Source organism: Mus caroli, unplaced genomic scaffold, assembly GCF_978045245.1.
Source record: "Mus caroli unplaced genomic scaffold, Mus_caroli_1 scaffold_14, whole genome shotgun sequence".
In the NCBI taxonomy this organism is placed as follows: domain Eukaryota; kingdom Metazoa; phylum Chordata; class Mammalia; order Rodentia; family Muridae; genus Mus; species Mus caroli.
The window spans coordinates 69,613,473-69,641,273 of NW_028227269.1; the positions used below are offsets into that span (position 1 = coordinate 69,613,473).

A 27,801-nucleotide genomic window follows, 5' to 3' on the forward strand; every position below is an offset into this window, starting at 1 on the left:
TTTGTAGTATTGTATGTGTGTTCACGTGGAGGCCAGAATATGTATGTATAGTTCAAGAAACAAAACATACCTAAGGATTACTTGATTTTGTTTCTTAATTTTTTGACTCTAAAATCAAAGGCATGGAGTCATGAGAAATTTTGTGAGCAAAGGCTCAAGTTTTATACCTTCTCAGTACCAGTTGCTGTAAATAACCTTTCTAGGACCTGAGCACACCTTTAATGTCTTTCTACAATGTGAAATTCTATCTTGATGTTTTGTTTTAGGTCCAGAGTGATTTGGAGGCAAAGGTTAATTGTGTTGGAGAGTTACTTACTAAGTTACAGGAGACTGATAAACAGTTACAGCGCGTGACAGAACACCAAGCCAGCGTTCAGAGTAAGCAAGAGAAAGTGCACTGTCATGACCACGAGAAGCAGATGAACGTGTTCATGGAGCAGCATATCAGGCACCTTGAAAAACTACAGCAACAGCAGATAGACATTCAGGTATGTGGTAAAACTGTGCACGTTCCCAGCTCTAAGTTATTGTTAACTAGTAGCTGTCATAGCACTCTAGGTTGTGACGGTTTGATTTCCTAAATCATGATTGGCTTGCTCATTATTCTTTATGCTGTGTAGATACTTGGTATGTTCTAGGTTATAGTGTTGGTGCTGTGAGAACTCTCCTTACAGTTGGCTTTTCTTCCTTTTGCAGTATTGTAGGTGTGTTCATGTGGAGGCCAGACGTTAATTTCAATATCTTCCTCAGCACCCTCTGCCTTATTATTTGAGACAAAGTCTCACTGACTCCTGAGCTCACCAATTTGGCTAGATTGGTTGACCAGCAAGCTACAGGGGTGTGCCTGTCTGCTCCCTTTCCTCACAGTAATGAGTCTGCAGACTTGAGTCTGCAGCTAGGGACCTAAGCTTGGGCCCTCAAGCTCGCTCGCTCGCTCGCTCGCAAGGCGAATACTGCTTGCTGAGCTATCTCCCCAGCTCGGTTACATTATTTTTAAAGCAGTGATTTGTTCATATCAGCAGTTCCAAGTCTGTTTATATGAATTGGAATCATTGGGAAGGCTTTATAAAAATGCATATACTTTGATGTCTTGGAGACTGAGGGAGCAGATCTATGAAGGTGCTTGGGTATCATTGAAAGCTTCCTCAAGATGCTGATGCTCCCATGGACAGAACTCCCTACAATGTGTAGTTGGTACACAGTACCTACAAATGTTCCTGAATTTAGTGTATTCAAAGAATCAGTACCTTAATGCCTTCTGAGTATGATATATTGAGATATTAAAAGATGAAGAACTAGCTTTACAAATAGCTGAGTTTTTATTTTGGAATTTCCAAGTTCTGGAACACTACCCAGCTCCAAAACATTTTAGAAATAGTAATATATAACCATTTACAGTTTTTATAACCATTTACAGTTTTTTCTTTTTGTCTTTCGAGACAGAGTTTCTCTGTATCTCCCTGGCTGTCCTGGAACATGCTCTTTAGACCAGGGTGGCCTTGAACCCCGAGATTTGACTGCCTCTGCTGCCTCCTAGCTTGCACCACCACCACTGCCAGGTTACATTTCTTTTTCTATGTTCACGTGGGGGTGGGGGTGGGGAGGGGTGGTCTGCATGCGTAGGTGTTCATGTGCTGAGGTTGATATAAGGAATCGTCCTCAGTCAGTCTTCCACGTCACCTTAAAGGTCACCGTGTCTCAATCAAGCTCAAGGCTCATTGATATGATTGGGCCTTTTAGTCGGCTTACTCTGGGGGACTTCTTATTTCCACCTTTCTAGGCTTGAATTCAGCATTTGCTTGTGCTCTGGGAATCTGAACTTTTGTCCTCATGCTTGTGGGGAAAGCCTTTAACCACTGACTGTCCCCTCAGCTCCTGCACTGCTTTTTAGTTATCGCACTATTTTGAAGTTTTAATAGTTACATTAAAATGTAACACTCAGAAGAATGTACAAAGATTAAATGCTTATTAAGTGCTTTCATTTTCAAGATTTTAATTTTTTTCTATATTCACATTTTTCAAGACTCCTTAATAGGGCTTGTTTTGACATTTTGATGAGGTTAGAAATACTTACTGGCATGATTTTAGGCATGTAATAAGGCTTTAGGAAATCTTCTGTGTGGGACTTGAGTGTATAGTACACTCTCTAGTGAGAAGCCAGAGGACTCTGTCAGACTGCTGGGCCCTCCTCTGTAAACAGCTTTACTTCTCGGCCTTGACCGCCGCTTAAAAGTTCTCTCATCAAGTAAGAAAAAGGCATAGGTTAGAGAGATGGCTCAGCAGTTAAGAGCACTGACTGCTCTCCCAGACGTCCCAAGTTCAATTCTCAGCAACCACATGGTGGCTCACAACCAACCATCTATAATGGGATCTGATGCCCTCTTCTGGGGTGTCTAAAGACAGCTATGGCATACTCATAGAAATAAAATAAATAAATTAAAAAAAAAAACCTCTGAAATCAGTTTTAGTTATTAAAAGTTCATTTCATATATACCTAACTTAACTTCTTACCATTTTTTGATTATGAATGTTTTGCCTGCACATATGTAAATGTACCCCATTTTCATTGAACATTAAATATAATAAGCCACTTTCAATCCTCATAGTCTCGATATATCTTGTTCCTTGATATCATAAAATTATATGTAAAATCATTTGAAATTAATGAAATAATGCTATTTCTTCTAGACCCATTTTATTGATGCTGCACTCAAGGCTAGCAGTCTTCAACTTGGCATGTCCAGTTCCAGAGCAGTGGAAAAGTATTCTGGAAAACTGGGAAGCCCTAGTGTTGGGAGCAGTGTTTTTTCACACAACACATTTGTTTCTAAACGAGGTAAAATACTTAGTTTCTTGAGAATAAGATGTACCCGTGCTGAACCCGTGTTCTTCACGTGTAAAAGGTGGAAATTACTTATAAAGTAGCAGGGTATTTTGTCTCAAAAAATAAAATTATTATTTTTTAAAGATTTATTTATTTATTTTATGTAAGTACACTGTAGCTGTCTTCAGACACATAAGAAGAGGGCACTGGATCTCATTATAGATGGTTGTGAGCCACCATGTGGTTGCTGGGAATTGAACTCAGGACCTCTGGAAGAGCAATAAGTGCTCTTAACCACTGAGCCATCTCTCCAGCCCATAAAATTATTTTTGAACTGTTGGTTTTATATCATTTTTTTGTTGTTCAAATAAACTTTAGGTTATTTTAAAGGTTTAAATTATGAACTATAATAATTCCTAGTTTATGGTTCTAATTAATCAGAAAAAATTAATTTGTTATAAATCAAAATGCTTATAATTATTGTGTAGTTCTCTGAGAAGCTAGCTCTGTGGTCACTGATTTCCTTGATTTGTCAGAAGACAATCTACCTGGTGCAGCTAAGTACCCCATTGTGGTGTTGGGCTTTAGGAGTTCTAGGAGTGTACTAATACCACACATGTCATGTGTCTCTTTCTGTTTTCTCTTTTTTCTCTTGAGGCTGGGTTTTCTATTCTAACCCAGGCTGGCCTAGAGCTGGTGATGATCCTCAGCTTCAGCCTCAAAAGCACAGGGGTTGCAGGGGTGTGAGCAGGCCGGACCAGCATGCTCTTCCTTCAGTCGTATTAGAGTGAATGTCTAAGAGTGCGATTGATTATCAGGTGTTATTAGGTACTGTCCCCCAGGTGATGGGTTAGTAGTCCTTGCCACTGACAGTGGGACAGAGGGATGGCTCGGTGACCAGCATTGTCTGAGTGCGCCTGGAGAAGACCCAGGTTCAGTTCTCAGCACTGATGTGAAAGCAAGCTAACTGCTTATAATTCCATTCCAGGGAATCCAGTGCCTTCTTCTGGCCTCATGCTTGACGCACACATGTGCTTACAGCCAAAAAACAACATGCATGGTGGCTCACATCCATTTGTAACTCGAGTTTCAGGAGATCAGTGCCCTTTCCTAGCTCCACAGGCACCACACACACGCACACACGCACACACACGCACACACACACACATGCACGCACGCACGCACGCACGGACACTGCACTTATGGGCAAAACACCCGCACTCATACATAAGTAAAGATCAATCTTCTTACCACAATGCAATGCAGTCTTACAACAGATTTGAGAATACTCAAATATTATCACACTGATTCTTAATTTACAGGCATTATCTATAAAGACATTTATAGTTTCCATTTATTTTGATTTCTAATGAGTATTTTTTTCCTTTTTCTTGGAGACGGTCTCTTACTGTGGTCCTGGCTGACCTTGCTATTTAAAAAAGGCTGACTTTGAGTTCAGAGAGATACACTTGCCTCTGCCTCAGTGTTAGCATTGAAGGCACGTGCCGCCATGCCCCTCCTGCTTTTTTGAAAGGGTCTCTCTCTGACCTGCAACTTAACAATAGGGTGTTTGCCATTTTGAGAGCTCCAGGGATCTCTGCCTCCCCAAGCACATGCCACCACATTAACCTCTTTTAAAATGTGGCTCTGGACCATGCTTTCAAGGCAACCACCTTACCATTTGTTCTCAAAAAAGCTTAGTTTTTAAATTAAAAACTAATTTTTGAGACAGTGTCATATTGTGTATCCCTGGCTATCCTGAACTCCATATAGAACAGGTTGGCCTCAAACTCACAGAGGTCCACCTTTCTCGACAGCCAGATAAGAAAGTGTTTTTGTTTTTGTTTTAAAGATTTATTTATTTCATGTATGTGAGTACACTGTCATTGTCTTCAGACACACCAGAAGAGGGCATTAGATCCCATTACAGATGGTTGTGAGCTACCATGTGGTTGCTGGGAATTGAACTCAGGACCTCTGGAAGAGCAGTCAGTGCTCTTAACTGCTGAGCCATCTCTCTAGCCCTAAAAAAGTGTTTTGAAGTTAAATTTATCTTTATTATTGTGATTAGTGTGTGTGTGTGTGTGTATGTGTGTGTGTGTGTATGTGGTGCTCAGTGGTTGAACCCAGGGCCTCACCACTGGAGACACACCACAGTTTCCTATTGATTAGTTTCTTCCTTTCTGTTAAAGTGCCTTTAAGCGAAGACACAGATTTTGATGGGCAGAAATCTCCTTTAGAGACCCCAGCACCTCGCAGGTTTGCCCCTGTACCTGTTTCAAGGGATGGAAAAATAACAAAGAGGGAAAGCCCTACAGAAGAAAAAGAAAATATGGAAATGAACAGTCCTAAAGGTAAGAATCCAGCAATTAGTATCCACATGTAGTTTTCTTTACGCTAGGACCAAATACCTGACAGGAAGCAACTTAAGAGGCAGTGTGATTTTAGCCCATGCTATAAAAAGGGATGCGTTCAGTCATGGGAAGGCATGATTGCAGGAGGCTGCTTAGATGTTGGTCATGTTGAATCTATAGTCAGGAAGCTGAAAGCAGATAGGAAGTGAGTCCAGGCTATAAAACCTCGAAGCCTGTCCCCAGTGACTCACTTTTTCCAGCAAGGCTTTGCCTCTTAAAGGGTCCATAACTTTCCAAAACAGTGCAGCCAGCTGGAGAGGACATTTTCAAACACAGACGCCCATAGGGAAAGATCTGCATTCAGACTGCAGCTCTTCTCTGGACCGATTGCTTCTTTGCTTATGTTTTTGTTAGTTTGTGATGGTCTCACTCCAATACAGCCTATAGCCTAGTGGCCTTGAACTTATGATTCTTCTGCATTCCCCTCCTGACTACTGAGATATAGCTATAAGCCACACCACATCTGGCTGGACCTTACAATTAGAGTTGCATGAGATTTGCCCATTTAGGATTTAAGATATGTGCCTGGTGGTAACTAAACTCTACTTGGATGGCTAGTTTCAGCGTTTCCCATGGTATTTAGATTCTTTAATGTAATTAAGGTATATATAATTTTTTTTGTTTTTTTCGAGACAGGGTCTCTCTGTAGCCCTGGCTGTCCTGGAACTCACTCTGTAGACCAGGCTGACCTCGAACTCAGAAATCCGCCTGCCTCTGCCTCCCAAGTGCTGGGATTAAAGGCGTGCGCCACCATGCCCGGCGACAGGTATATAAAATTTTATTACCTACAGATTACTTAAAACTTTCAAGAATAGGATTTTTAATAACTAAAAAATAATGTTTTACCGAACCCAAAGCTGATCAGAATATATTTCTTTTATTGCTTTTAGGTATAGATTTAAGTACAACTCAGGGAAATTAACATTTATCACAACATTGAGCTGGAATAAATGCCCATATATGGACTTAGTGAAGCGGAAGAACTTTTCCATTTTATTTGAATTACTATTATGTTCCTGAGCCTTAAAATGTAGCCCTTCTAGTAAAAGTTAATGACAATATTAAGCTGCAGGCTTTTATTCTTGGGATCATTTGAACCTTTAAGTCTTTCTTTAGCCAAGTTTTAAGAATTCAGAAGACAGTTACCGCACCAAAAGTTCTTAAGAACAAGGATGGGGGGACGTTCAGATAATTGTTGTAAATTACAGATAAGGTTTTTCGAGCTGTATGTGAGATTAAAAACCTCACTCTCAAGCTGGCCACGGTACACATGCCTTTAATCCCAGCACTTGGGAGGCAAAGGCAGGCGGATCTCTGAATTCAGTCTGGTCTACAGAGTAAGACACACTCCAAGTTCCAAGACAAGACGAGGTCCAAGACAGCCAGGGCTACACAGAAAAACCTGACTTGAAAAAAATCAAACAAAAACCATTACTCTCCGATAGAGATACGTGTAGACTTTTTACTCATATTAACCAGTTTTTCACAATTCTAATTTTTAATAAGATGGAAATATTTTGTCTCCCCTGATGAGTGTATTTTTGCCCATATTGTCTTCAAGTGCAATAACTGAACCCCATGGGTTAAGTAATTTATAGAGAAAAGAGGTTTATTTAGCTTCCTGTTCCAGACATTCAAAGCATGACAGTGGGTGGTGTCTGCTCGCTCTGATTCTCTGCTGGGCCACGGTGTGGCGGAAGGCATTACATGGCAAGAAAGCAAGCTAGCCAGAGAAAGCTTGGTCTTACGGCAGAGTTGCTCCTTTGATAACTAATCCACTCGTGGGATGGAGTCCATCTGACCTAGTCACCTCCCGAGGACTTCACATTTCAAATACCACTAATCCATAGCTTTGAGAATTAAGTCTCCAGCACATGGAGTGTAGGGAACGCTTGCAGAGAACCATGGTGGTTCTAGAGTGAGTTGAGTAGATAGTAATCATAAGAGCTTAATTTAGATGGAGTGGAGATGCAGGGGAAATGGAATACAAAGGAGAAATGAACTAATTTGGAAAATGACCTGACAGTCATTTTTTTTTCTGTTGTAGGAAATGTAAGACTGTTGGAACAAGTACTGAATAGTAGTGAGTGTTTGACAAGAAAGACTGAAGCTTCGGACATAACCTCACTGACTCAGCCAAAAATGGGATGGGATTTAGAGAAAAGAGACAGGTAAAAACAAGAGATTGCAACTAGTAGGACGAGAAAAAGCTGGTCACAATCTAACATTTTCTTTAGGAATTCAATTACATCATTGCTTTTTAATGAGAACTGAGCATTTGAGGTAGTACAGTGACTCGGAGTCTTCCAGGGCTTATTTGCAGGTTATTCTTGTTGATGCTGGACCAGGTGTGGTCCACTGTGAACACGCTGGAGTCTCTGTTTGTTAGCTTAGTCTGTTGGAGATTTGGTACTTTTTTTTTTTTTTCTACTTTGAACTGATAAATCTCCTTTGTTAAGTGTGTGTTCACTTCCTACCTGGATATCGCCTCTCGTCAGTCAGCTACCCGTGAGAGCCTCAGACCTCCTGTGGTCCTCCCTGGGCCACATGGAGTCCTCTGCCATGATAGTGCTTTACTAGGAATGCCTCATTGTCTAGATTTAAAGTGTCTGTTGGCCACAGTGTTCAATCACTGAGCTATTCGATCGATCGGGTGTCTGAGCTATTACACAGATATCTCTGTGGTTGGAAAAGCCATGACAGTGTTCGTCCTTCGGCTCAGTGTGATTAGGCTGTGTAATGATAAGCCTGATGGAGAGTCCTCAAGGAAGCTCCAAACTTGCTCTCCCTTCCATGGTGTGAAGCCAGTGGTTTTCAAGGCTACAGAGTTTGGGAAGGTGTCTTAAGTATGGGCAAGTTTATACAAATATGCAAGCTAGACCTGATGGATGTGCATGCCTCTGCACCCAGCACTTGTGAAACAGAGGCAGACAGAGCTCTGTGAGTTCAAGGCTAGCCTGGTCTACATAATGAGACCGTCTCTCAAAAAACCCAAGACCACATGTGTTTAGCTTGCTCCTCTAACTCTGAACCGACTCCTCTGCTTTAGTAAACTCTCCTTGCATTGCTGCAGGCTTCTGAATCGGGTTTTGATGAGTTTCGAGTGTTCTCATTGCCTGTGGAGGGCAGCTTGTCAAACACTCCTTCTCTGTTCCCTGAGAGCATCTGAATCACAGCTTCTTGTAAGCAGGAGCCTTTCTGCTTTTTTCCTGATGCACTTAAGTGTCTCTCATCAGATTTGTTTTCAGCCTTTGAGACTTACTGCTAAATGAGTTAACCCTTTCTTGTTCTTTCTGAACTCTGGCTGGTTCAACTCAGCCGTTCTGGCTCAAACTCCTCTCCAAGTTGACTGATTCAGTCTGGCTTTTTGCTTTGCTTGGCCTCAGACTAATTCTGGCAATTTGTTTTAATCTGGCTGCTACTTAATTTCTGGATCATTCTGTCTACTGTCTGGCTGGTCTCCTGTGTCTAGCTTGTCCTCTGTCTGCAACCTCCCTCTTCCCTTTCCTCTCTCTTCTTGTGAGAGTTGGGCATATCCTATTCTGTCAGATCTTTCTCAGATTGGTCACTTTGTCTGTCACTCAATTAGACGTGACTTTCATACATGGATACTTCCTTCTACAAACTAACTCTACCTTGTTTGGGATTAAAGCTATATACTAAGGGCTTATCTGTATTCCAGCCAGAGGGTTAAAGGTGTGTGCTAAGGCGAGCTGAGCCACACCACATCTAGAAATAGGTTTTTCAGTAAATAACAATCTCAGGTTCAGAGTGTGATCAAATATCCTGCAACAATTTAGGACAATCTTCTTGTCTTTTGTAGCACTGAAACTTTACATTCCCAAATATTTCCTTCCTCTGAGGAGCGGGGAACAGCTCAAGTACCCGTGCAGAAGTATAGTGATGTTGTTCCTGATCTTGGCCAGAAGAAACAAGCAAGTGACATGCTCCAGGTAAAGTGGCCATGGTGTCAGAATCCATAATTCTGAGGTAAAAACTGTGAAATCAGGCATGTTGGCACCCATTTGCAGTCCTAGCACTGTGGAGGTGGAGGTAATTACAAGTTTAAGGTCATCCTGACATACATACCGTGTCTGAGACCAGCGTGTGCTACATCAGACAGTGTGTGCTACAGTATGTAACACCCCCCCCCAAGTAAATGTAATAATGCAAACAAACAGAAGAAATAAAAAAGCCATTAAAACACTCAGAAGGAAGAATGGGAATAAAGCACTGGAAAGCGCAACAGTCAAATCTGTTTCCTTTACAAACAGCTCAGAGGCCTGCACTGGGGGATGTCTCCTAGCAAATGGCCAGACCTGTGCCACCAACCGTTTCTGACTCTGCACAGCAGCGCCCCCCCCCTTTTTTCTTTTGAGGTACTCTTAGTATATAGCTCTTGATGACCTAGGAATTGCTTTTAAACCAAATTGGCCTCAAAGGTTAGGGTCCGGGTCAGGGTTAGAACAGCTGTCCTAATTCAGGGTTAGGATTAGGGTCCCAGGCCCACAGCTGCCACGCAGGGATCATAGCAGGTGCCACTGCCCCTGTCTTTGCCTTTCTGACTAATAAAGGCGTGTGAGGAAGAGGGAAAGGGGTGTGGGTGGACCTTGCTTGTCTAGTTCTCAGCATCTAGAGCAGCTTGCTCTTTGTTCTGCTTCCTTCACAAGTAGAGCTTGATTGATGATCAGATGACCTAGCACTGCTCTGGATTTCCTGTCTAGCACAAATAATGTTTGTAATAATTTTTTTACCTGGAAAACAAACCAAATAGAAGAATGCCAGTATCAGTCACTTTTCATTTAGACAACCTGAACCCTAGATTATATTGATTCTAGTGTATGCTTGCAACAATGTACTAGCTCTTCTTTGTATTAAGTACTGATTTTTTTTGTGTGTGTACTTGTGTGTGTGTGTGTAAGCACGCACATATATATGCAACATATACCCAAGGAAGCCAAAAGGGTGCTAGATGGCCTGGAGCAGAGTCTAGGTGGTGGGCACCTGATGTGAGTGCTGGGGAGTGAGCTCCAGTCCTGAAGAGCAGTGTCCACTCTGACCTGCTCTGCCATTTCCCAGCACTTTTTCCTTAGTGTAAAGCAGTCAATGTAAGTTTAACATAGTAAATGTCTGCCTTCGATTTCTCTTAAGATAAAGCAATCTCCAGTTACCTTGAGGCTTTCAGATCATCCACATAATCCTGCCTCGCTCCAGACAACCAATACAAGGTCTGTCTTGAAAGATGCTGCGAAGATTCTGAGAGGAGTACAAAACAATAAAAAAGTACTAGAAGAAAACCTGGAAGCTATCGTTCGTGCAAAGGATGGAGCTGCTATGTATTCACTTATCAATGCTTTAGCTACCAATAGGTGAGGCAGGATGTGGGCGTCAGATCCTATTAATGAAGCTGCTAGATTTGCTTACTCACTTTCTTTTTTAAAGATTCATTTATGTGTAAGAGGGTTTTGCCTACATGGTTGTGTGTGTACCATGTGTGTGCCTAGTACCCATAGAGTTCAGAGATGATCCCCAGGACCTGGAGTCAGGGATGGTTGTGAGTGCTAGCACCGAGTACTCTCACCCGCCGAGCTCTCCCCCCCCCCCCCCCCGCCCCAATCTCTTTTCTAAGCACTCACTGTGCTTATTGCGTTTGCATGTTTGTCCTCTGAAGATGTGGGACTGGTGTGGACAGACATGGAGGTCCTGCGTTTTACTGACTGCAGTTTCCCATTTCGTTTCCCTCCTCCAGTTCTTCACAGACACTTTCCTTGTAACATTTAATGAGTACCATCACTTTTTGTTTTCTCAGGAGGGGCATTGGTTATGAGTAGCTTTAAAACTAGACTAGACTTAATGGGTCCTGGTCCTATTCTCAGTGTATTATGGCTAATTTAAGAACATTTCCTTTTTTTCTCTTTTGTAGAGAGATGTCAGAGAAAATTAGGATCAGAAAGCAAGTAGATGAATGGATTAAAATCATTTCAGCAGAAATCCAGGTATGTTATTAAAAAAGTGAAAATTAAGTTAGTTCTCAGAATATAGCATAAAATCCAGTTTACTGATTGCCTTTTCTTTCTTTTTTTTTTTTTAAGATTTATTTATTTATTATATTTAAGTACACTGTAGCTGTCTTCAGATACTCCAGAAGAGGGTGTCAGATCTAGTTACAGATGGTTGTGAGCCACCATGTGGTTGCTGGGATTTGAACTCAGGACCTTTGGAAGAGCAGTCAGTGCTCTTAACTGCTGAGCCATCTCACGAGCCCCCTGCCTTTTCTTTTTAATGTGTCTGTTTTATTTAGTAAACTCGAAACAGAAAACGGAATTCTATCTGCATAGGTGTTTCAAGCCAGCAGGCTGGGGAGCATCAATTCACTTAGGCAAACACCAACATTCCTACTCATAGGACAGTCAGTTCTGGGGGTGGGAAATCTTTCTTACATCCATGACGAGTGCAGCATATCTTCAGACAGACATCAGATCTTACGTTTTTGTGTGTTTGAAGGTGTAGAGCTAGGCAAGGTCACAGTTACTTTTGTCTTGGAGTGCAAGGCAGTTGCTTTCCTCCAGTGTGCTCGCATATTTACTCATGGCAATAGCAAGGGAAGTGTCGGCTCAGCTTCCACAGCCATGAGCACAAAAAGTGATTCAGCATTGTTTTACACACACACACGCACACACACGCACACGCACTCACGCACGCACACGGGTGCGTATATAATGCATTTGTAAGGAATTAACACTAGTCACTACATAACTTACCAAATAAAAAGATGAAGTGACCTGTTGCTGTATGCCAGTGAGCAGAATATGTCTTCATCACTGTTAATCCCATGTAAATATGCTTATTTAAATATTCAAATAATTTAAGTTTACATATGTCACCTCAGTTTCATTATGAATTATGTGCTTATTTAAGTTTCTTCCTCTAACGTTACTAACTGCTTGTAATTCAGGCACCTGAAGGCACGAAACCGTGGTGCTGATTTCCTCCCATGCTGCCTCCTCCTCTGGGTGCTCATAACGTGCTAGGATTTTAGTTTTAGGATTGCTTTGTTCACTTCTGTTTATGAGCCAGGATCTCTCTGTGTAGCCCATGCTGCCCTCCAGCTGGAGCTTCCCCTGGCTCCTATGTTCAGGAGTTGCAGGCATGCACTGCTCCGCCTCCAGTCCTTTAGTTTTTTGTTCATTTTTCCAGAAAGTGTTTTTTCATGTATAAGCTAATATTCTTTATTTTTAAAGCATTTTGAAGAACTAAACAATATAGTAAGTAAATTTCAATATTTGTTAGTGTTGAAAGCATTATGATTTGTTTTGGCTTAAGTAATTTTAATTTTCTTTGCCTTAGGATGAACTCATGAGAAAAGATTATGAACAAAAGAGATTTGATCCAAAGAATCAAAGGAGCAAGAAAGCTCTAACTATGAGTAGAGATATTAAAGCCAATAACCAAGACAAAACGGTGAACAGATCTGTAATTCCAAGAAGCCATTATCAAAAGCAAACCCAGGAGCAGTTTACAAGTCCACCTGTGAGGAACTTGCCTGCCTCCGGCCCACAGAAAGAGAGGAGTGTAAGGAACACGCCTGCCTCAGGCCCTCAGAAAGACAGGGACACAGGGACGAAGGGAGAGCCTCTCCCACCTTGTGTTTAGATGCCACAGTATATCATTTCCTAAAAGATAGAAATAATGACGTGACTATGAGGAATTTTAAACTATGAAGAGCTGTACAAACCTAGACTAGATTTATACCATCTACTGTGTAAGATTTTGGACCTGTAGTGTAGAAACCTACATAAAATCTGTACTTGCCTCCTCCGAAGGCCTCTTGGTGTGTTTTTGTTCTTTTATTTTTGGCTTTTGGTTGCTCAGGAGACAGATTCTCATATTTGCCCAGGCTAACCTCAAACCCTAGCAGTTTTCCCACCGTATCCTTTAAGGAAGCTGGGAAGCTAGACCAGGCATAGCAGCATGCCTGACTTAGAGCTAAGACTGTGAATCACAGTATGTGTACTATGTCCAAAGCCGTGCTTCTCAACCTGTGGGCTGAGACAATTCATAACAGCAAAATTACAGTTATGAAGTCGCAACAAAATAAATTTATGTTTAGGGGTCACCACGAGATGAGGAGCTGTCTTAAAGGTCACAGTGTTAGGAAGACTGAGAACCACTGGCCTAGAGATTATCAACTGTCTGTTATTAGATTCATTTTACTGAAAATCATGTTCCATCATTCTGTGTATGTTCTGGTTTAGACCTAAAAAATTACATTTAATGCCTAATGAGTTGTCGACACAGTACTAGGTATTTGGAGGGATTTTCTTTACCATTCTAACCCAGCATTAATGATTTTTAAGGCCAAGTAAGCATGGATTATCAAACAAAGAAATGTTTAATTTAATGCTTGGCTCTAGTGCTTGATAAATGCTTCCTTTCTGTGACATTTTGAGATTTACTTATTTATTTATTCATGCCCTTTTTTTTCCTGCATATATGTCTGCACACCAGAAGAGGGCATCGGATCCCATAGGACTACAGTTATAGATCGTTGTGAGCTGCCATGTGGTTGCTGGAAATTGAACTCAATACCTCTGGAAGAGCAGCCAGTGTTCTTAATCACTGAGCCATCTCTCCAATCCATTTCTCTGGCATTTTGATTGAAAGTGGAGCTGGGAGTTATATAAAGTCATTTAAAGACTGTTTATTGTATTTAAACATAATAATTATGTAAAATGTATTTAAACATTACTTTAGGAACGGAGAATATGCATAGTAATGTAAAACCTTTTATGTTTCCTAGGTGGAAGATTTTAATATTTTTACAGTAATTGTAACATGTTTTGCATTGGTAGGGCCTCTTGAAGTCAACCACAACGTTGCAAGACGAGGACTATATGTTACAGATATATGGGAAGCCGGTTTATCAGGGCCACCGCAGCACTCTTAAGAAAGGACCATATCTCAGATTCAGTTCTCCGTCTCCTAAGGCCAAGCCACAGAGGCCAAGGGTAATAGAGCTAGTGAAAGGTAAGGAAGTTCAGTGTCTGTCACTGCACCGTTTACAGAGAGGCTTAGTGCATAGCATGGCTTTATGTTCGTTATCTGTGCACAGCGCTCAGTGTCTGATGAGGAGGAGCGGGAGGAAGAAGAGCAGAGCTTCAGTACCGTTATCTGCCAGGGAACAGTGTTTGTGGGCATTTTTGTGGTTTGCTACCAAAATGTCTTCGCCAATAAAAACGATCAATTTTTGTTGGTTTTTAATTAAATAAGAACATTTTATTATTATGTGTTTTGACTCATGCCAGCCATTTCTTTGATATATTTGAATATGATTTAGTTAAATAATAAGTCTGTTAATTTTGGTTACATTTTCAATTTTTTTGTCCTTCTCTGAAGTTAGTAAGCTTCACTAACAGGTAGCTAGCGGATACCAAGTCTCTGAAGTTAGTAAGCTAACAGGTAGCTGGTGGATACCAAGCCACTTCCTTTCCCTTCTAGAGGTGGAGCTGTGGCAGGCAGTCGCTCAGGCCTTCTTCCTTTATAAATGCTGGCTGATCAGGTTGATGATCCACTTACCTGTAAACCCTACAGATACTATTTTTAAAGGCATGCAAATTAAGATGTTTGCCCTAATATTTTTCTTAAATACTGGATTTATTGTTAAAATTGTATTTGGAGATTTGAAAGCCTTTCCAAAACAACAACTTTACAACACTGTCAGATCCCCAATAAGCCTTTTAAGGTAACAGTCAGTGAGAGCCAGTGGGCCCTTCATCCCCAAGCCTGGGACCTGCCGTTTCTCCCCTCTGGGAGAGACGTCCATCTTCTCTAGAGACACAGGTAATACAGACTTTAAGTTCTCTTCTGTTTACTTGTTAATTTGGTTTTTGTTGTTGTTGTTTTGTCTGTTTTTTGAAACCAGATCTGTTTTTGTAGTCCTGGCTGTCCTGAAACTCAATATGTAGATCACTCTGGCCTTGAACTCATAGATTTGCCTGTCTCTGGCTTCCAAGTGCTGAACTTAAATGGTGTGTACCCCAAGATCTGGCTGTTTTTTGTTTTGTTTTTAAGATTTATTTTTATTTTCACTTATGTGTGTGTGTGCCCATGGAAGCCAGCAGAGGACATCTGATCCACTGGAGCTGTAACTGCAGGTGGTTGGGTTGTGAGTGCTGGGAATCAGACTCAGGTCCTCTGGGAGAGCAGCAGTCACTGTCAGCCACTGAGTCATCTTTCCAACCCTCAATTTTGTTTTTCTAAAGAAAGGACTTTCTGTAGTGTACCCCTGGCTGGCCTCAGGCTTACAGCAGTCTTCCTGCCTCTGCCTCCTTCCGCTGGACCATCATACCTGACAAACTTTTAAGATTTTGATAATTTAGAGTATAATGTCTATATGGATCTACATAAAACAGATTAAAAAATATATACTAACTTCCATAAATTCTAAGCAAGTATATAGAATTAGATTAATTGTGCATACTTTCAAAGGATAAGGGCTGATTATTCAGAATATAGAACAAGCAAAGGTATACTGAGAGAAGTGGGGTTGGGGGAAATCCTGTTCTAAAAAAGGACCTTTAACTTTCTCGTATTGTGAAGGATGGTTGGTGAGTTTAGAGAGATGTTCTTCAACATTTTTCTTATATCAGAGTAGCTCTGTACAAGTGTATCAGGGACAGACAAGCTGTGGTCTACAGGTGAGCTGCTGGGTTTTTTTTCCTTTCTTCTTCATCTTCATCTTCCTCCTCCTCCTCTTCTTTTCTTTTTTTTCCCCTTGGGCAAGGTTTCTTTATGTATCCCTGGCTGCCCTGGAACTTGCTCCATAGACCAGGCTGGTCTCAAACTCAGAGATCCTCCTGCCTCTGCTTCCTGAGTGCTGGGATTAAAGGCGTGCGCCACCAGCACCTTAGCTGCTGGTTTTTGTTTTTGTTTTTTTTGTTTTTGTTTATTTGGCTTTTCGAGACAGGGTTTCTCTGTATAGCCCTGGCTGTCCTGGAATTCACTTTGTAGACCAGGCTGGCCTTGAACTCAGAATCCACCTGCCTCTGCCTCCCGAGTGCTGGGATCAAAAGTGTGCGCCACCATGCCCGGCCTTAGCTGCTGTTTTAATGAGTAAATTTTTATTGACTATAGCCAGGTTCATTTACTGTTCATGACTGTTTTCATGATTGTCACCAGAGTTGAACAGTTGCACCTGGCCTAAGTTAGACCAAAGTAATTCCTGTCTGGCCATTTAAGTTTGCCAACCTCTGGTCTACGTAGTATTTCTGCTTGAGACCCTATATTAAATTGGATGAAGTCTTACTGGGAAAAACAATTGTATTTCTAGGTGGCTAGCTAATAGATAGTTGTTGAATTTTAAATTTCTGCCAATGATGATTATTATAGGCACTAAAGTCAAGTCGGCAAGAACACAAACTGACTTTCATGCTGCATCACGTATGAAAATGGATTCTAAAATACAGCATCCCATCACCACACTACCTCATGCTGATCAGCAGTATATGTTCAGCCCAAGCAGAGAAATGCCTACTGTTTCAGGTACCCTGGAAGGTCATCTAATTCCTATGGCAATCCTCTTAGGTAAGAAACAATGAATATGTGGCTGTAGGGAAGGGGGAGGGGTCCATTGCTTGTGATCAGTAGCAGGAGTTATAACGGTCACCTACTTTCTTATGTCTGGAGAGAGCTTCAGAATGTAGGTTATGCAGGGTAACAGTGATCTCTTTTTTTTTTTTTTGGTTTTTTCGAGACAGGGTTTCTCTGTATAGCCCTGGCTGTCCTGGAACTCACTTTGTAGACCAGGCTGGCCTCGAACTCAGAAATCCGCCTGCCTCTGCCTCCCAAGTGCTGGGATTAAAGGCGTGCGCCACCACGCCCGGCCCTAACAGTGATCTCTTAAACAGTGAGTTCTTGCCATAATCTCATTTACAGGAAGTATTCTCTTGGTGTATTGCTATAGATGACATGATTGGCATGCCATTGACACATAATAATTGAAGAAGTCAAGTTTGTTTTAATATTGTCATGCATGAGGAGAGATACTTTAAAGCACTGTTATGTACTTTTGAACCAGGTTGTGATAAGTAAAAGCTAGATGACCATATACACTAGGGGAAATGGTCGCTTATTTTCTCATGTGAGATTTCTAAGAGTCATATTAAAAATTGGACAGCTCTGCTGGATGATATCACATACCTAGCATCCCTTTCCTCAAGAGCACAAGGCAGGAAAACCACATGACTGGATGCTAGGAACAGACCCGCAGGTTCTCTGTAAGAACAGCAGGTGCTCTTAACCACTGGGCCGCCCCTTCAACCCTAAATACATAAAAACATTATATTTTTATTTGTGTGTTTGTGTGTGTGCCTGTGTGAGTTTATGTGCACCACGTGTGTTCAGGTATTCATGAAGGCCACAGGGCATTCAGTTCCCCGGAATTGGAGTTTTGTAGGTAGGCAAATGTGGGTTCTAGGAACTGAACTCTGGTCCTCTAGAAGAGCAGCAAGTGCTCTGAAGTTCTGAACCATCTCTCCAGTCCATATGTATGGAAATACAAATTAAACTACTTGGAGATATATAGTATATATATAATATATGTACATATATATAATATATCTGCATACACACACACACACACACACGTATGGGTGAGTATATATATGTGTGTGTGTGTGTGTCTGTGCCCAAAGTAGTTTTAGTTTTTATTTCAGTGATGGCTAGACATATGGAGTGCTTTGAAAAACATTTACTGATCATCTCTTGCTCTCTCTTTCTCTCCCTTTCTTCCTTTCTTTCTTTCTTTCTTTCTTTCTTTCTTTCTTTCTTTCTTTCTTTCTTTCTTTCTTTCTAACTTTATTCAGTTATTTTTCTGTTTGTTGACTAGCGGTTTTATTTCCTTGGTATTTAATTTCTACAATTCTTTGTAAATTCTGAATATCAGTTCAGCCCTTTGTCTGAGGCGTAGCTGGTACAGATGATGTCCTGGGCCTTGGGCCGTCTGTGCCCTGCTGACCGTTTCCTTTGCTGAGCAGAAACTTGACTTTCCTGTAGACTATGTGCTGATGCTTGGGGCTAGTTCCTGTGTGGTTGGTCCTCTAATGAAAAAGTTCTGTTGGGGGCTGGAGAGCTCAGTGGTTAAGAGCACTAGGCTGCTCTTCTAGAGGACCCAGGTTCAATTCCTAGCACCCACATGGCATCTTACAACTGTCTAACTCCAGTTCCAGAGGATCCAATCCCTCATACATGCAGGCAAAACACTAATGCACATTTTTAAAAAAAAGAGATACATTTTCCTCAGTGTCTTGAATTGTATCTTCTCTGTGTTTTTTTTTTTTTTTTTTCTTCTTCTAGAAGTTGCAGTGTCTCAGGTTTTAAAGTCTTTGATCCATTTGAAATTGATTTTTTTTTTTATGAAGTGAAAACTACAGATCTAATTTCATTCTTCTGCATTCTGCATTCTTCTGCTGTAGAAACACAGCCTTGCCAGAACTGTTTGTTGAACAGGCTATCCTTTTCCACATACATTTTTGCTTCCTCCTTTGTCAAAAATTAAGTGAGCATAGCCATCTTATTTTTGGGTCCTCTCTCCTATTCCATTGGTTTGCCTGTCTATTTTTATGCCAGGATCAATCAGGCTGTCTCTATCACTATGTCTCTATAGTATAATTTCAGATTGGACAATCCATAGTAATATCTCCATAGTGTTCTTACTCCATAGGATTGCTTTGTCTATTCATGATCTTTTGTAGTTACAAATGAACTCTTGTATTGTCTTCTCTCAACCTGTGAAATATGACACTGGAATTTGGGTAGCTATTGCCTTAAATCTGAAATGAATTTTGGTAGAATAGTCATTTTTACAATATTAGTTCTGCCAATCCAAGAGCACAGGATATCTTTCTATCATCAGCATCTTCTATAATTACCTTTTTAATATCTTGAAGTTTTTTGTTGTAGAAGCCTTTTCACTTCTTTGGTTAAATATATTCCTCAACACATAATGTTTTGGAGTTATTTTGAGTGAAATATTTTTCCTGATTTCTTTCTCTGGGAGTATGTTGTTAGTATAAATGAAGACTACTATGTCTGTCTGTCTGTCTGTCTGTGAGACAGGGTTTCATACTAGACGTTGTTGACCTTGAATCACCATGTAGCCTAGGCATCTGAGTGCTGGAGTTAAGGGCATGTGCTGTGTCCTTGCACAGCCTCAGGGACTTGAACCTGACTGGGCCAGCAAGAGAATGAAGAGAAGACAGACACAGGGGATATACAGAAAAGCTGAGATCCAGTGGGCTGGGCTGTGATGCAGAGGCCTCTACACCTAGGAGGCTCCCTGTTTATTACATACAGTGGAACTAAGAGGCTGGGGTTACTGAATAGACCTCAATAAAGAGGAAGGGTTAGTACATACAGAGAAACAAGGAGACAGATTTAGTTCATCTTGATTTGCTCCGTCTCTGTAGGGGAGGATGCACCCAGGGGACATGGGAGGAGAGAGCTACGGTGGACATTTTCTCCACACACTGTCTACATTTCCACTTGGAGGAGGAGAACAGCCCTTGACCTTTCCTCAGCCTTGCCAGGGGAAGGCTTTGCCGTTTTCCCATGAGGCTGAGGCTTTGAGGTCCTTGAAATGACTGTCCCTCCCTCTGGGCCACTATGTCTAGCTCCTTAGTCTTTACTTTGAAATATAAAAAACAAGCAGAACTTTTGAAATGGGACCTGACAGTATAGAGTATGCTCTAGTAGGCAGATACTAACCTTTATTTTAAGCATTAAGATAGCGTATGTGAAGTCGGAATTGCATACAAATAATGAAGAGACTGACATGGTGGGCACACGTGTAGACCGTGGTGGTGAGGAGCGAGGAAATTGCAAGATGCCTCTTTCCTTTTGTGAGCAAGACCAGTCACAAAGATCCAGGCAGCCAATTTGATTTTTCCTTTTATGTTAGAAACAGCTGACTCATTCCGTGCCCTACATTTCATAGGACAAACCCAAAGCAATAGTGACTCCATACCACCTGCTGGAGTCACAGTAAACAAGACACGCCCCGTGACTGTGACCACTTCTATTCCTCCGGCATCTCGAAAAGGGAACACTGGAGTCAAGAAACCCAACGTAGCCATTGTAGAGATGAAATCAGAGAAGAAGGACCCTCCCCAGCTCTCTGTACAGGTATGCCAGGGTGCATGAGCAGACCCGTCAGAGCGCAGGGAACCCATTTACGCCATGAGAACTTTAGGAAGACCTTGCTTTCACTGCTTTATTGGTGTGCACCTGGTGGTAATGTGGTGTCTCTATGCTTGCTCTGCAGTGTTTAAACTACCCTCCTAAATCAGTGTCCATACCACAGAGTGGGGAATGGATGAACAATGCGCTATAATTAACTTTTAAAAAGAAGGTATGTGGGGCTGGAGAGATGGCTCAGCAGTTAAGGGCACTGGCTGTTCTTCCAGAGGTCCTGAGTTCAATTTCCAGCAACCACATGGTGGCTCACAACCATCTGTAATGGGATTCAGTGCCCTCTTCTGGCATGCATATGTATGTACAGACAGAGCATTCATATACCATAAACAACAAACAAACAAGTAGATGATACATACCTGTAGTCTAAGCACCCAGAAAGTAGCCATAGGAAGATTGCCACAGGTTCAAGGCCAGCCTGGTCCATCTAGCAAGTTTCTAGCCAGCTCGTTAGGACTACACAGAGAGTCACTGCCTCAATAATAAATAAGTGACTAAATAAATAAACCAAAACATACAACAAAAGAAGCAATAGTTAATGGAAGGTGTGACTAATATAGTCATTATTTCAAACTTTATCCAATCATAGGACATGAATGAATGCAGAAAGAACCCTTTTTTTTTTTTTTTTTTGGTTTTTTTTAGAGACAGGGTTTCTCTGTGTAGCCCTGGCTGTCCTGGCACTCACTTTGTAGACCAGGCTGGCCTAGAACTCAGAAATCCGCCTGCCTCTGCCTCCCGAGTGCTGGGATTAAAGGCATGCGCCACCACGCCCAGCGAAAGAACCCATTTTTATACACAAAAACTATTCAAGTTTATGTTCTTTCCAATTTAATGTGCAATTTTAGTGAAATGCTATTTTTTAGAAATAACATGAGATTTTTTTTTTCTTGAACTTTCGGGTAATTTTGGTATCTGGAAGAATAAAGGGTTTAGAAAAGAGTTTTGTTATGAGCTGGGCATGTGGCTTATTTGAGCCAACATTTGAGAGGTTGAAAGGTCAGGAGTTCGAGGTCATCCTTAACCCCAGGTCAGGTTCAGGGCCAAGCAGCAGAGGTTATGAGACACCACGCTGGTTACTAGACCAGTGCAGTGGGATTTCAGAATAGCTTATTATTTAGAAAGAATGTATAACATGGTAGAGATTTGTTATAAGGAAAATAATGTGTGTTGTATTTGTCTTAATGACATAAGAAAAGATTAGTTTTATGCTTTAAGTTTTTCTGTGTAGCAAATGAGCTCCAAATTGGCCAGTTGAAATTATAAAAAACAAAACCATAAACATTTGAAGATAATTTCATTGACTTTTATTAAAACTGAAGCAAATTCTGGATTTTGGGGAAGATACTTTAAATACAGTAAATAAAGAAAAGGAGAGTTGCATCTAAAATCTACAGGTTCTATATGTCAAAGAACCTTACAGAGGTTCTGTATGTCAGAGAACCTTACAAAGGAGGGGGGGGGGGCTACAGTGAGAATAAATGAAAGCAAGATCCCAGGAAAGGATGTGTGTTTTAAATACAAAGACTTCTTTATGTCATAAGAAAACATAGATCTAAATCCAGATTTTGTCCAGGTACATGAATGAGATTCTACAGGAGGGTTAAGTATATTTAAGAGTAAGGAAATTAGATGTAAGTTTTGCTTGTAGCTAAGATAATAAATTTTTTTAAAAGGATAATATATTCCCATGTAATTATTGCTATTGTAAAACTGCTCATTTTAGTTGATGGTTGGATAAAACTTAGAATTAATGTTTTTTGAGGACATAAACAGAAATTGGATAGGATTTTACCAGTAATTACAAAGAATATTGAATATTCATGCTCTGTGGGCCCAGAAGTTCATCAAAATCTATCTAATATGATATAGTAACTCAAGGTTTGAGAAGAAAACACTGCATATATGAAGATATTGGGATCTAGGTGTAACAGTGGGAAAAACTGGCAGTGAGGAATATGGCTGAATAAGGAATGTAAAATCCTTTAATATTATGCAGTTATTTAAAGGTATAAAGTCTGCAAAGAAACAGGATATGACTAGGTAGTAATGGCACACTCCTTTTAATCCTAGAGCTTGGGAGGCAGAAACAGGCAGATCTCTGTGAGTTTGAAGCTAGCCTGGACTATAGAATGAGTTTCAGGATAACCAAGGCCACACAGAGAAGCCCTGTCTCAAATGATCAAAACATAAATAAAATAAAATTAAAATAAAATGAAGGAGGAGGAGGAGAATGAGGAGGTTTTATGACCTAAAAACAATGAAAAGTCAGGGCTGAGGACACTTGACGTGCTTAACGGGTGGGAAACAGAGACGAGTATAGGTCATGGAAGTGAAGTTATCTTAAGATAGAATTTTATCGGTTTTTTCTTTAAATGCTTAGTATAATATGCTTTCATAATTCAAAGTATCTGTGACAATAAAAATATGAAGGGCATATTTTGTTGTCTGTTTTTGATAGTTTCTTAGTCATAGTGGTAAACGCAAGCCTGATGTTCTGTTCTGTTGTAGGTATTACCTAGTGTGGATATTGATAGCGTTTCCTACAGCAGTACTGACGGGGCTTCCTCTCCGCCAAGTCCCAAAGAAGCCTCTCTCCCTCCACTACACACCTGGATCCAGGTAGGTTTCAGAGTTCTTTCATATCATTAGCTATTACTCCATGCAGAGCTCTTATCATATCATAATATATTGTAGTGGATGCAGTAGCTCATACTTTGAAGCCTAGTACTTGAGAGGCAAAAGGCAGTCAGACGTCTGTGAGTTTGAGGCCAGCCTGTTCTACAGAGTTACAGCCATAGCTGTGTATGTCATAATATGTAACAATAATTTCAGCATATGATAAAATCGAAATGAGGGTTACATTATTTACAAATTTCTAAAGACATTGCTATGAGATTCAGGACATGGTAATTTCTGGAGTAACATGGTAATTGTGAGACTTTCACAGGTGAAGAATTTCTGTGTCTTTGGTAATATTTGATTTATATGAAAATTATAAATTGGAATGTGAAATTTTTATACATTTACTTATTGTGTGTGTCTGTATATGTGTGTATGTGCGTGTGCACCTGCACGTGTGTGCATGCCACAGTCCACATGGGGAGGTCAGAGGACAACTAATGGGGGGTCTGTTTTTCCTTCCAGCACGCGTGAAAGGATTACACTCAGGTTGTCTGGCTTGGCTGCAAGTGTTTTTACCCATCCAGAGTTAGAATTAGAATACTGATAAGTAGTATATATTTTATCGTGTTGTTAACATGTAAAAATATACATTTTCTTGTATTAATTTGCTTCTGAATAATGATAATATGACTTTTATTACAGTAAAATAGCACTGTAACATATCTCTGATATCTAATATATCAAATTGATCATGGAGTTTATAGTTTTTAAGAATAAAAAACAATTGCTGGACATGATATCAGAATAAGGCAAATGTCTGTGAATCTGAGGTCAGCAACATAAGGGCTACATGACAAGACCTCAGCTCAGAATGAAAACAAGCAAACCAGAAACCAAAGTTTCAGTCGGGCACAGTTCTCACACCTTTAATCCCAGCATGTAGGAGGTATAGATAGGAAGATTTCTGTGAGTTTGAGCCAGCCTGGTCTGACACAGTCAAATCCTGTCGAAGGGGAGCAGGGCTGACCGAGCTCATAAAGCTTTCATGATTCTGAACACTGTGTTAGAATTGATCCTAAGTGGAATTCATACCCACTCGAACTAGTTAACTGTTTATAAGTAATGTTGTTTTTCTTAGGAGTTTATTGGAACATGTATGATAACAAAAATATATTTTGAATTATGTGTAATTGTTCTCAGCAAGAAGAGGTGCCCCTTCCAGGAACTAACTTTGATGCCATTTTTAGTAATTAGAGTTTATATAGTAAGGCCTAGATAGTGAACTTGAATATAATTTTACTTTTATTAAGATTTTTAAAAGACTTATTCATTTCTTAAAATTATGTGGGGGCCTGTGTGCGGCTTTATATGCATCAAGTCCATGCAGGTGCCCATACAAACCAGAGGGCACTGGATTCCCTTAAACTGGAGCTACGGCAGTTGTGTCTGCCTGGTGTGGGCGCAGTGAACCAAACTGTCTCTGTGAGAGCAACAAGTGCTTATAACCTGAGAGACATCACTCCAATCTGTCTCTTTTTAACTTAGAATAAAATTTTTATTTGGGGAGAGAGAGTGTGTGTGTGTGTGTGTGTAATACATGTGCATGGGTGTGTGCATGTAGAGGTCAAGAAGACAACTTTCAGGAGTTCTTTCCTAACATGTGGTTCTCAGAATCACACTGGGTCATCTGGCTTGTTGACAAATATAAGCCAGGTAAAGCCATCTTGCCCAGCTACTGAGCCATCTTGTGAGCCCTGGTTTTATTTACTTTTAAAATGATCGGAATCTGTTTCTGTCTTTTGTGAGTCAATGAATGTGTACACTTACATAGCTTCATGTGGGAGTGTTTCCTTCAGGGTGTAAAACTAGCCTGTTGATAGCTCTTTGAATTTTTCACTGAAGTCCGGAGTTAGGGCTCAATGGGTAAGAGCACTTGCACCTAAGCCTTAGGACCTGAGTTTAATCCCTAAGACCCACATGATATCAGGAGAAAACTGACCTGTAATTAGCCTTTGACCCTCCACATGGAGGCTTTGATGCCGTTGTGGGTATACACAAAATGTAAACTTCTTCACAGTTGTATTTGTTGCTGTAGTTTAAATGTCAGACTGGTATTTGTGTTTGTCTCTCACTGTAGCCCAGACTATCTTAGAACTCATAGCCGCCCTCTTAGCTTTAAACTTACAGGAATTTTCCTGCCACGGGTTCCTGAGTTCAGGAGTTAGGAGGTATGAAACATCTTACCCTGATAATTTAAAAAAGATACTTTTATTGAAAATATTTTTTGACTAGGTGGTGGGGGCGTATGTCTTTAATCCTAGCACTCAGGAAGCAGAGGCAGGCAAATCTCTCTGAGTTCTAAACCAGCCTTGTCTACAGAGCAAGTCCCAAGACAGCCAGGGTTATACAGAGAATCCCCGTGTTGAAAAACCAAAACAGCAACAATAACAACAACAACAATTTTTTATATATATGTATGTGTGTGTATGTGTGTGTGTGTGTATAGTATATATATATATATATATATATATATATATATATATATATAAATTTTTTATCATTTTTGAAACGATAGGATAATAGATTGAGGACTGACCTGTATCTCATTTACTAATTAAATCACTTCTGAACAGAATATTAAAATAGCAGGGCTATATTAAGATTATAGTATATGGGAAAATATAAGAAATTATATGTTTTAAAATTGAAGGCAATAAAACTTTCTGAAATGTTTCCTTAGACTCCAGACTTTATGAAGGTGGATGAAGAAGAGGTGCCCCTTCCAGGAGCTAACTTTGATGAAGTAATCGATGTTATTCAGGTAACAAAGCTTAGAGACATAGAAAGTCATTTCCTTACAAAGACTTTTCCAGGGGGTTGAATGGCTTTTGACTATTACAGCTAAGTTTGAGAAAAATGACTTTACTTTGACTTAAATAGACTTTAAAATTTAAATACGCTTATTTAAATTTCTTTTAAAGGTTATGAAGTTTGTTAATTGTTTTTCTTCCCTGTAGTGTCCTGTTGTTGTCATAAACTTAATGCTAGCCCACTGTCTCCCACCCAGAACACGCCTGCTGCTGCCATCTCTCCGGCTTCCCTTCCTCCAATCTATTACATTTAACTCTTGATTTCCAGAGGCAAAGTTAGGTTTACATTGGGAAAAAGTTATGAATAGTCAGAAGTCCAAGGAAAACTCTGTATGGATGTCAGTTATGAAAAGGCAGGAAAGAAAGACAGGAAACATAAACCACATGAAAAATGGAGACACATACGAGATTATTTTAATGTTATGAACAAGACAGTCAGCATTAGTGAAAATACTTCTCACATTTCTTTGACTTTCAAACTAAGTCTGACTTTGTTATGAAAACTGAGGGAGTGGAGAGATGGCTCAGCAGTGAAGAGGGATTGAGGCTCTGCAGAGGACCTGAGGTCAGTTCCCAGCACCCACGAGGTGACTCCAGTGCAGGGGATCCGACTTCTTCTGACCTCTCATGCTGAACACACTTACACACTCTCTCTCTCACACACACACATACACACACACACGCTTACACACCCTCTCTCTCTCTCTCACACACACACACACACACACACACACACACACACACACATGCTTACACACTCTCTCTCTCTCACACACACACACACACACATGCTTACACACTCTCTCTCTCTCTCTCTCTCTCTCTCTCTCTCTCTCACACACACACACACACACACACACACACACAGAATTAGCACATACTTGAAAATGTAATCCTTAGACCATACAGAGGTAGGCACTGTATTTGTGTTGGAGATGCGTTTCTCCATGTGAATGCTGTACAGTGTTTTGAGGCTAGGATCCCTATTTGTCTTCATAGCCCTAACATGTTGCTGCTGTTTAATAGAATTGGGTTTTCAAGTGGAAGAAACGATTACAGAACTCACAGTGGATTTGCGGTTGAGTGACAAGGGTCTCTTCCTCACAGGATATTGATGAGCTGTGATATTTAAAGAGACTGGATAACTTTGAGGTGCTTATTTAATTATAGGTAAATTTATATCTGTAATTTAGGTCACAATGATTATGAAAGAGAAAATGGATGGTGGATAACTTAGGTGGCAAAGTTGACCATGAGTTGATAATTGTTGAAGCTGGGGACTAGATACATGCAAGACATTTATATAAAACCTGTAGTACCTAAGCATTATTTTGTTTATTTTTAAACATGTAACATTTTCCATAAGGAAAAGTAAAAAAAAAAAAAAATGAGAGCAATTACTTGGGATGTGATATGATGATGAAAGTTATGTGTAAGATACACTAAATGTAAATGGCAGGTTCTGACAGGGTGAACAAATGTTTGGGGTTATGGGTTTTTTTTTGTGAGCTCATACATTTTGTATATTTCATAAGGTTCAGTGTTCCCCACGTGTTCTAGCTTCATGATGACACAAAATTAATATTGATTTTTTTTAATGTTTTGTGTCTGGTGATGTGAAATCAAACTCAGGGTAGACAAGTGTTCTACCATTGAACCATACCCAGAGCCTGAACACTGACTTTATAAAGGACAGAATATGAAAAATACATGTTCTCCAGTGTTGTCTGACTCATGTCTGTGTTGGGACAAGTGTAATGTGTATGGCATATTTAATGTCACATCACCTAAGGAAAAGGGTTATTGGCTGGTTTGTGAA

At 40.4% G+C, this 27,801-nt stretch overlaps 1 protein-coding gene across 3 annotated transcripts in view; it reads left to right on the top strand.

The window, feature by feature from the left end:
- Window positions 1-27,801, top strand: part of Kiaa0586 (KIAA0586 ortholog) — a 97,912-nt gene that overhangs the window by 13,652 nt on the left and 56,459 nt on the right. For all 3 annotated transcript variants that reach the window (XM_021179051.2, XM_021179052.3, XM_021179049.2), the window contains exons 6-18: window positions 267-488; window positions 2,689-2,836; window positions 5,017-5,178; window positions 7,286-7,409; window positions 9,062-9,191; window positions 10,390-10,607; window positions 11,162-11,234; window positions 12,586-12,810; window positions 14,091-14,265; window positions 16,627-16,821; window positions 20,231-20,418; window positions 22,999-23,109; window positions 25,853-25,933. In XM_021179051.2, coding sequence (XP_021034710.1) covers window positions 267-488; window positions 2,689-2,836; window positions 5,017-5,178; window positions 7,286-7,409; window positions 9,062-9,191; window positions 10,390-10,607; window positions 11,162-11,234; window positions 12,586-12,810; window positions 14,091-14,265; window positions 16,627-16,821; window positions 20,231-20,418; window positions 22,999-23,109; window positions 25,853-25,933 — 2,052 coding nt within the window. The remainder of the gene's footprint in view (window positions 1-266; window positions 489-2,688; window positions 2,837-5,016; window positions 5,179-7,285; window positions 7,410-9,061; window positions 9,192-10,389; window positions 10,608-11,161; window positions 11,235-12,585; window positions 12,811-14,090; window positions 14,266-16,626; window positions 16,822-20,230; window positions 20,419-22,998; window positions 23,110-25,852; window positions 25,934-27,801) is intronic.